The sequence below is a fragment of the Gymnoscopelus braueri genome (genome assembly GCF_963280865.1).
Source record: "Gymnoscopelus braueri genome assembly, chromosome: 8".
Taxonomy (NCBI): Eukaryota; Metazoa; Chordata; class Actinopteri; order Myctophiformes; family Myctophidae; genus Gymnoscopelus; species Gymnoscopelus braueri.
This window is the reverse complement of record NC_137609.1, coordinates 34,659,580-34,670,296: the sequence shown is the minus strand read 5'-3', so window position 1 is coordinate 34,670,296 and position 10,717 is coordinate 34,659,580. Positions and strand designations below refer to the sequence as shown.

The window sequence follows — 10,717 nt, the reverse complement described above, 5'->3', positions numbered from 1 at the left end:
TGTGGATCTGCTACTTTTGATGCTTTTGTGTAACGCTGTAGTATAATCAAGTTGGGGCGTTAATTTACAAAAAAAACACAAAAGGTTAGAGTACGGAGATAAGACGTTTCTGCCCGACAGCGACGGTATATACAGTATAATGATCAAACAATAGAAAAGCAAGACTGCAAAAAAACACGGACTTAATATTTTGAGGGCATGAGTATCTCTTCGTGCTCCCATACTCATAGAGTAAATTAGGCACCCGTGGTTCATAGCCAGGGAGAGATGGAGGGTGAGGGGACAGGCAAGGTCACTTAGGAGACCATTTGTGTACCATTTCTGTCCTAGTGGGAGCGTGGGATGGGCTTAATAAAGCATCTTTGACGGAACTTGCTAAAAAACAGATGTCTCACCCGGATGGGTGGGGTTTAGCAGGACGTAGCACTGTGCTAGGGCTGCAACTGTCGATTATTTTCTTATCGATACTTTCGATTAATCGAATAATTGCGAAGCACTTTTCTTTTCTTTTTCAATTGATTATGTCAAAAATTGCAACCTAACTCAAATCATTTTTTTGCTAGTCTCCTCCCAATGTCTCAAATTCGGCATACTTGTGGGGGACATTTGGACCTCACAAGTAACTGACACACACACATGCAACCACAACAACATCTGCTAGGCTCTGTCATGTAACACCTTTCAGTATCCTGTGATATTCTTCTACATAGTTTCTCATAAATGTCAACCACAATGCGTAGGTTGTACTGAGCTCTGTGTGTGTGTGTGTGTGTGTGTGTGTGTGTGTGTGTGTGTGTGTGTGTGTGTGTGTGTGTGTGTGTGTGTGTGTGTGTGTGTGTGTGTGTGTGTGTGTGTGTGTGTGTGTGTGTGTGTGTGTGTGTGTGTGTGTGTGTGTGTGTGTGTGTGTCTCCTCTTATCTCTCTCTACCCTGCCTCTCTATCCAGGCGACAGTCAAGCAGTCATCCAGTAGCGGTCTAGCAGACCTGCTGATGGTCGACCCTTCGTCCAATCAGACCACAGGTAAAGACCCAAGGGAGAGCTTTTACAGTACATTATATATATAATTATATAAAAGACAATGAATATATATAAACGAGTGCTGTGAACAAAGGAGAAATCAACAAAATAATTAGCTCTCTTCATCTCTCAGCGGCTTCCACTTTGAAAGTCTAATTTCAGTCAATAATGATGCTGTATCCTAGAGAGGGTGTGCTGTTATACGTTATATCAGCACAGCTAGGCTACTGGCTAAGTGTAAACTTATTTTATAACAAGAAAGATACCTGGGCAAGTGCAAAGGAGACCAACCGAATAAAATACTGGAGCACTCAACTGGGTCTGCACGTTTTATTCATTTGCCGGGGTGTCACCTTTTCTTATTATGTTATTTTTGTTCCACTGTTAAGCTCCGAGCCCTTCTACCCACAACTGGCTGAAGTGTTGGGACTTCTCTTTATGACTTTATGCAAACTATTATAACTTTTGACGGGGGACCCACATGGCTCTATACTTGGTTCCCTCCTATTTTACCCTCTACACCGAATATCTTCGCCAACAATAGCAAATCTATAGGCTCACAACGTTTCGACAAGTTGTGAGCTTGTAGATCTGCTATTTTCAACAAATGTTCGCCTATTTTTGCAGAATATTCGCCATATTTTGACATATTATGGACGCTAGGGTTCATGTGATTAAGACAGTTTGACTTCATGTCAGTTTGACTTTTTCTGTGTGTGTGTGTGTGTGTGTGTGTGTGTGTGTGTGTGTGTGTGTGTGTGTGTGTGTGTGTGTGTGTGTGTGTGTGTGTGTGTGTGTGTGTGTGTGTGTGTGTGTGTGTGTGTGTGTGTGTGTGTGTGTGTGTGTGTGTGTACGTGCATGTATGTATGTACAGGCAGCACATCAGACCTCATAGGTGGCTTCGCTGACTTCTCGTCTCCCGCTGCTTCCGCCAGCCTCCCATCCTCTGCTGGTACTCTCTCTCTCTCCTCTTTCCCTCCAGAGTCCAGACTCATCCCTCTCTTTCTCTGTCCGTCCCTCATATAGCTGTCCTCCCCTCTGCTTGTCCCTCATACAATGTCCAGTGGGGTTGACTTGGGGAGGGTGGACCAGTCCAGGGGTCTTCTATAATGGCTAGAATTGTTTATTATACACTTTATGGCTGTACTCTTAATGGAGCGCGACTGATATTTTGGTTTGGCCAATATACTGTAATACAATGTGTCACGCTGTGATGCGTTTTGAGCTTGTATTTTAGCTACGTATTTGTGATGAAATTGGAACATATTTGCAAAATGTTGACATTTATGTCGTGCCCAAAATAGGGACGCCAGGTTGAAACTGGTTAAACCCTTTCCTTGGTTTCTGAAACCAAGTATCCTCTTTACCTGACCACAATATGTTTGCTTAGAAAACTGCAAGAGAAAACAATAGCTATCATATCAGGCTATGAATTAGTGATAACCTACCTTTTGATGGATATAATATTACAAATAATGAATAGAGTGAAGGAGTTTTAATTAGTAGATTTATTTTAAACTGTGGCTGTAAAATACTGTAAAATATGTTCAAAATAGAGCCACAAAACGGCAAATAAATATTGCTTTCTAGTCAATAACAGTTGTGCACGTCTTGCGTCTAACACTTTACAGATTAGCAGGTTCACACAAAGTTTGTCAATATTATATCATTAAACATGAAATACACATGAAAGTAAACTCTACTCACCAGAATGTGTATACTATAAAATATAGTTGACATTGATTCGTGTATTGAAATTCAACCAATCATTCTGCTCCAGCTGCCGCGTCATCCAATGGGAACGGAGAATTCGGAGACTGGAACGCCTTCTCGGCCAATCCCCCGACCTCTTCGGGTGCCGCGCCCTCCCAGCCCGTCGGCGACCTGTTTGGCTGCGTCCAATCGCCTTCGGCCTCAGCCTCAAACCCCGCCTCCGTTCCGCCCTCAGCCGAGCTCTTTGACCTGATGGGCGGCGGCGGCCATCAACTGACCAATCAGCACGCCACACTGAGCGCCTCACAGAGCATGACTTTCTCGCTGGGCGGGGCCTCGCCGGGGGGCACCGTTGTCATGGCAACAGTACCGCTGTCCCGCTCCCAACAGGTAGGTGACACACAACATGACCTCTACAAGCCTGATTTATACTTTGCCCAAAATAGCAGAAAGTGAGGGTCCACTCAGGGTAGAGCCCTGCATAGCCCTTGTGGGCGTGGGCGGTATGTAAATACCTGCGGTCGGGAACAGGCAGTCAAAGTAAAACCTGCGGGCCCCGCAACATCCCGCACCGTCCCACAATAAGCAAGATATAGAGCACCTGTAGCATGTGTGGTCATGCTTTACTTTAGCAAGATATGAATATTATGTATTGTCTACATGCAGAGGAGAGCTTAATGTCTGTGTGTCGTGGAGTCTCTCTCCCTCCCTCTCTCGTGTTCGCCGCGGTGCCATGTCCCGTCGCAATATAAACACAAACTCTCTCTCTGTGAGCAACTCCTCACAAATTGTAATGTTTTTGGATCTCAATGGAAATATTGCAGGCTTATACAGGACTGGACGGTAATATTGTGGTACTATGCAGGACTAAATGCCACTTAATTTTGTTTTTTGCGGGTGGAAGCGGCGCTCAGAAATTAACTGCGGGCGGTCAGAAATGAAATCATTGCAGGCTAGGGCTGGCATGGTCAGAAATCCAACGGGAGCGGGCAGGAGCGGGATTAAGAAAACTGTCCCGCACAGGGCTCTACCTCAGGGTTGCTTGAGGGGGGTTCCAAATGGACCCTTACAAGGTCTGTAACTCTGAGAGTGTAGAAATAGAACCATTTGTGCCCTTTGTACACTCTCAGAGTTATGGGGGTCTTAGAAATGTAAAGGTTTGAGAACCACTGCCATAGATGACGTGATGGTTTCAGAGTCTTGGTGGCCTGATGTCCCAGCAGTCCCTGCATGGCCAGCAGCAGCAACAGAGGGTCGGAGGTCAGGGACCCTTGGGGTCGACCTGGTCCGACCCCTCCGTCAACATCAGCTTGGACTTCCTGTCTGCGGGCCTTAACCCCTCCAAGACCCCTCCTACCCTCAACAACATCATCCAACAGCAAGGTAAACCATTCACGCACTGACAGTAGTGTTGTTAACACATTGACTGCCACTGACGTAGATCTACGTCATCTCAAATCCAACGCTTGACTGCGATGGACGTAATTCTACGTCATTTTTCTTTTTCTGTGATTACGCTAGAGGGCACTCTTCGTCAACCCATGAATGCTGCTTTGACTTCCAGTGAAGAATAGACCCGGAAATTACGTAATAAAAAAAAAAAATCACCCTGTCCGCTGCAATGTTACCAGATTTATAAAAATACATTTATCTCGTATTTCTTTTCCCAAATTGCGTTTTTGGTGAAAACCAGCTATATTCAACTGCCGATAACTAAAGAACGGAAGATCGCGTTTTTTTTATTATCCAGTAGATAGAAGAGACCCTTGTCCTCCCCACAGACAGCTTTTGTTTACATCGTGTCCAGATCATGGGTTCCGTGGGTCGGCAAAATAAGGTAAAAACGCTGGCTGTGGTGGATGAATTAATTAATTAATACCTGGCAGTTGATGTGTTAAAAAAGAAAATTAGCTGACAAAATTGGATTGATATCCCAACCTATTTTAAGTTTACTTTAGTATGTTATGCTTATTATTTGAATATAAAGCTTAAATATTTGAACCAAAAAACATTACGGTTAAGGATTAACACTTGGAAAAACTGAAAACTTTAGGATTTGCTGTAGCTAATGATCCGCAAAGATTTATCCCTTTACGCTCTACTTATGTTTAGCAGTGAGCTACATGTCATCTGCTTTCAGAAGTGCATGGATTAAAGTTCTCAGTCGTCACGACTTATTTCAGTCATTTGGATTCCATAGAATCCATAGAAGTCTTCTGTGAAAGCATGTTGCGCAGCACAAATAGCCAATCTACAAGCTCTCAATGCGCATAGGGAGCTTGTAAATAGGCAATTTTTGGTTATTATTATAAGATTAGAGCATTTGAAGTGGTCAAACTAGCAACATGTTCAGAAGCATCTTCCATACAATCGAAATAGTCTCGGATATTTCTTATAAAAGCAATAGTTAAAGCCTCGGTCTGTGATTTCTTCACCAGTTTGGCAGCATATAGAACAGCAGGAAAAAGTGCGTTAAACCTCCGCTCCGCAGCATTAGGTGAGTGGTTAATAGACCCCTTATCAGACAACTTCACACTGATAAGAACCAGTATACGTGTTGTGCGCTTGTAGGTAAGCTATTCTCGGCACGCAATACCGTTGCACGATGAAGTATATATGTCTCATAGGGTGCGCCTCACTAGCCAACACACAAGAGGAGGTTGAATGAACGGTCTAATATTCTGCATAATTTTAGGGTGCGTACCAAGCAGCATCTGGTGCTCCCCTGAGAACTAGCCCCGAAAAGTTATGTGCACCCCTGGTGATAACTCCCTATTTTGCGTCCCCTGTGTGTCCCCCAGGCGTGCCTCCCATCAACCTGCTGCCCCAGAACTTCGGAGGGCTGAACCTCAGCTCCCCTCCCTCCGTCGTCACGCCCATCATCCGACCGCCCACCAACGCCATGGCCATGGGGATGCCCGCCTCCATGGCGACGGGCACCATGGGGGGGGTGGGCGCCATCCCCGTCGTCAACCAAGGCGTAATGGGAATGAACATGAGCATGAACATGGGCATGGCGGCGGCTCCGATGGGGGGGATGGCGGGCATGGGGATGCCCGTCGTGGGCATGCCCGCCATGGGCCTGACGACGCACCCCATGGTGCCACCCAAACAAGATGCCTTCGCAACCTTCGGCAACTTTGGAAAATAAAGCGGGATGTGTTCGTGTGAGTGTGTCTGTGTGTGATGTGTGTGTGACAGAGACAGAGAAGGACTTGCTGCACTTGAAGACAACCTCGCAGGTTTCTCTCTCTCAGTGACACCTAACCTGCCCGCAGGAAAGCGTCTATTTTCCAGGATGGGTTTTCTTTTTGCGTTTTTTTCCTGAAGCTGTAAGGGTAGAGGTTGTGGTCTGTGTAATGGCTGATTTATAATTAGCTGTGCACGGGTGTGGCGCATAGGGGCTGTCACGATTAAGACATTTTACTTGACGATTAATTGTCTCTCAAATAATTGCGATTAACGATTTAATTGTGTTTCTGTCGTTGAACATTGGAACATTATGAATACAAATTCAAAATGTGTTTGGCTTTTAGGCTTCGTAAACAAAAGGTGCACAGGGCAGATATGACAATTAACTTACATAATTTTATACTTGTATTGTGGAAAATCAGGCGTTTTGAGCTTGTAGATCTGCTAATTCCTCTATTTTTGAAAAATGTTCAACATGGAAATGATTATGACGATTATCCCCCCCAAAAAAATGATTATCTCAAATAATTGTGATTAGCCGATTATGTAATAATTGTGACAGGCCTAGTTGCGCGCCGAAAACAGCCACATCTACACGCAATGCATTGTGAGCTTGTATTTCGTCGATTCTTAGTGCGCGACACCCGCGCACAAGTAAGTATGACTCAGGCTTCACACACCATCCAGAAACCCACTGAGATGGTGTGTGGATACTGCGTTACTTGCATTACTGTAGTTGTCCAACAGAGGGCGGCGTATATGCCTGCACTGAGTCCAGTGGTTCTCAAACTTTTTATTTTATTTCAAGGACCCCCATAACTCTGAGAGTGTACAAATGGAACCAAATGGACCCTTTACGGGTGGTTCCATTTGTACACTCTCAGAGTTATAAGGAACCCCGGGGGTCCCTGTACGCCCACTTTTGAGAACCACTGATTTAGTCTTACCTGATAAGCTGAGCATGATTTCAAGGCTGTATTTAGATGTCATGAGGAATGATTCTGCCTGGCTCTCATCTGCTTGTCTCCTCTCGCCTATCTTTCTCTTTCTATCTATCTCTCCATCTCTCTCTCTTGCCCTCCATTCTTCTTTCATTGAGTTCATACGTAGGGCTGGGCGATGCGACTTCAAACCAATATCACGATTATTTCGAACGTTTGCCTCGATTACAGTTAATTAATGAGTATTTAAAAAACAAAAACAAAAAAATATTGGAAAATAGCAGATCTACAAGGAAGGAAAGCCACTCTGCTCCTGGCTTCCACAGTTCCAGAAGCCCTCCAAGCTTTTTGGATGAGCGCTGCGTTAGGGAACGTGTGGAGTTTGAGAGGGTGCTGAGCGAGGAGGAGGAGGACCTCAGGGCCTGCATGGAGGAGCGGCGGCGCCGGGAGCAGGAGGAGCGAGAAGAGGAGGGAAATGTGAGGCTGCGTCAGGAAAACGGGTTCCTGAAGCTCAGCCTGTCAGACATTACAAACCTGTGATGCTGAATATGTGACGCCTTTTTTTTTTCTCACAATTTTTTGTACGCCACCATTGTACAACAAAGTATAACACAGAGTTAAAGGTAGGGTAAGTGATATTTTTTGGTTAAAACAAAAAGTATTTTGTTAAAAGGTTAAAATACTATATTCTGATAGTAATCATTGCTATAGAGTGTTTGTTCAGTAACAGATGTCTCCCTGTCTCTCCAGCTCTTTAATAAACAGAAAATACATTTTTCGGTAGGTGTCAAAATCTCAGCCAATCAGGAGAAAGTACCCATTTTTAAGCTTAATTTGTATAGTGTTCCAGTTACAATTTTGTCTGCTCATTTCTTAGTGTCATCACTTCCAATTTCACTTGTTTAATCTATATCCTGATTGAGTTCTCTGTCCTGGTTGGATAAAATTGGAAATGAAACTACAAAAAAAAAAAGAAAAACTACAAAATACATTTTCTGTTTTATAAAGAGCTGGAGAGACATGGAGACTTTTTATATGGACAGGACACTCTATAGTAACGAGCACTATCAGAACATAGACCCATTTTGCAATTATTTGAATAATTGCAAATCACTTACCCTACCTTTAAATGGTTAATCAAAAAAATGTGTTGATAAGAAATATAACGTTGCTGTCGAGCAGAAACCTCTTTTCTCCATATTTTTACTCGTAAATGGTAAATGGTTGGTTTTGATATCTTTTAGGTTAATTGCCCAGCCCTGCTCTCTATCTCTCTCGCACTACAGTACATTCTTCTGTTATCGAGCATAGCAGTGGCGGCCAATTCGTTTACCGGCTCTGGTTCCACAGATAGAAAGCCCATTCATTCAGCGATTTCCTAAAGTATTTATATTAATTATTTTAAGCCTGGAACCAAGCCATCCAGGCTCCTGGTGAATCATGACCATAAAACATTTGATTCTGTGTCAAATAATATTTGAAAACCGCCAAAAAAGGCAAAGTAACAACTTGTAACTTTGCCTTTTTTTGCGGTAAACAAAATGGCCGCCACTATGCTGTCTACTTGAATTAAATTATGGAGAGCTGAAGCCGACAAGTAGCTTTTTAATTTTATTAATATTTGGTCATAACCATTAAAAGCCCTATACCCTCAGATAACACACAACATGGCACGTGACAATATTCAATCAGTATTTAATGCCATACTGCATTAATTCATTAATACTTAGCGTTGTGCTAACTCTTTGACTATGACTTCTCAAAGTTGACAGACTTCCTTGTCTTGTCCCAATCTGGCGTGTTGAAAAAATCTTTACCTTCATATTTTAAACGCTATTAAGCTATAATAACATATAATTGTATGACCAATTGGGAGTGGATATAGTTAGCAACTAAATGTCAACATTTCTGACATTTCCAGGGCTGTCCTCAACTAAAGAAATTATTAGTCGACTAATAGTCACAGTAATTTGCCGACTTATCGATTAGACGTTTTAATCGATCGAAGCTGCAAATGCAGCTTTCGACACATTGACAGCTGGTTATGCGGAAAGCATTAGAATAGGTTTCTTCGCCCCCATCCCACACACATCCCACCCAGGATCACTGTCGCTGGGAGGAATTACAAAGCTCTTTGCTGACAGTTTCATGTATTACCTGGAATAACACCAACCTTATACATCCAAGATGGACTTACAGGGAGATAAGCTTCTTCAGTTTACAGAGACCATTCCAAATGGTTTTGGGGTCTTGTTAAAGTGTGTGTGCGTGCTTGTGAGAGAGAGAGAGAATGACTGTGTGTGTGAGAGAGAATGTGTGTGTGTGTGTGTGAGTGCTTCTCTCCAATCGATGTGAATAGCGTACAGATACAACTAAACGCCTAATTTATGCTCCATCGTGCGACGGCGCCACGGACTAAAAATAGACGATCTATGCGCTCACAACGTATCGCGCTGTTAGCTCATAGTTCGTCTATTTTTGGTCGCCGCCGCCATTCGCACAACAAAGTATAAACCAGGTTTTAAGCAGAGCCTCTCTCATCCTCACCTGAGGTCCTGTGCTTGAAATGACCAAAATCTTTATTTTGTTACTCTCAGATGGACAATTCCATAGCCGTTGGTTTCATATTTTAATAATTAACTTGTGAGGTTAGATTAATTTGCGTTGTCATACTGTATGAATCAGAGCGCTTACTAAAAAAAGAATGGTTTATTAGTTGATACAAAAATGTGAAAAAATGGAGGAGAAACCATTTCCTTTTTTTTCACTATGGTTTTCTTTCTTTTACGTTGCTGCTTGTTTGGATTAGATTGTACTCGACTATATTCTGTACTTGGTTCTACAGTTCATTAAATCCTGACATGAATGATTCTGTTGATTGTGTTTTTTCTCAAAGTGGCAGGACAACCTATACAGCGAGTTCATAAACATCCCAGAGAACATGCATTAAATGTGCTGTAAGTGATAATTTTTTCTCGCATCATTGTTGTTTGACAACCACTCCCTACAATATTAGCCTACAAAAGCATTAAATGTACATACATACTATTATCAATCCAAGTGCAACAGCTGGGAAGTGTGCCATACCCTTGCAGTAGATTAGTGCTAATCTGTTAGTGGGTTAATACTGCAGTCTGGCCTTCAAGGTAATTAACTTACAGTGGCAGGGCATCCTCGAAGAAACCAAGGTTATTACAGTTTTTCATTTTTCATTCGTTTTTATTTTTATTTCAGTTAACAAAAATATTTTTTCCAATTCTAGTTGTAGTTATTTCATTAGTTTTAACTGTAATAACCCTTGGAGAAACATTACATTATACATGTCTCACATTGCCAGTTGTGGGAATTTTGCACCAAACTTGGGAGCAAAACACCACATACTGTAGCCTACTGTACATGGTAAGGAGTTGTTTGGGCCTGATATGCCGGGGCAGCTTGTACACAACCTCAAACCTGTCTGGTCTCATATGTGGTGTGAGTCTGTAATCCATTGCCTTGAAGACTTTAGGATTGAGGGAGAGGACTAACAAACTTAACTCCACCTCCATCACCTCCCAAAGGCCAGCAATGGCCCCAGGGTTGTGCGCAGGGCCAGCAACCCCGCCACGTAAAAGGCTTTGGCTACAGAAATCTCTCATACATGTAAATTAGTTATATGCATACATGTTTGATCCTAGGCCAGCAGGAAAAACTGGAGTCTTAACTGATATTTTAGCCATGCAAATGTTTTTATTAGATGGCCAACATGTGCTGGTAAATGTATATGTTTCCTAAAAGTAACTATGGTAAATCTATACACTGCTGGTTAGAATAGGCAGAGCAAAAACACAAAGTAGTTGATATAAATGTCCAAG

General features: G+C 42.8%; 1 protein-coding gene across 2 annotated transcripts in view; it reads left to right on the top strand.

The window, feature by feature from the left end:
* Positions 1-9,729, top strand: part of LOC308089862 (clathrin interactor 1-like) — a 51,309-nt gene extending 41,580 nt beyond the window's left edge. Inside the window, exons 8-12 of one of the 2 annotated variants that reach the window (XM_080434804.1) lie at positions 945-1,020; positions 1,892-1,969; positions 2,798-3,120; positions 3,927-4,113; positions 5,532-9,729. In XM_080434804.1, the coding sequence (XP_080290930.1) occupies positions 945-1,020; positions 1,892-1,969; positions 2,798-3,120; positions 3,927-4,113; positions 5,532-5,881 (1,014 nt within the window). In that variant the 3' untranslated portion in view covers positions 5,882-9,729. The remainder of the gene's footprint in view (positions 1-944; positions 1,021-1,891; positions 1,970-2,797; positions 3,121-3,926; positions 4,114-5,531) is intronic. The other variant, XM_080434805.1, reaches the window with a different exon arrangement.
* The last annotated feature ends 988 nt before the right edge of the window (positions 9,730-10,717 follow it).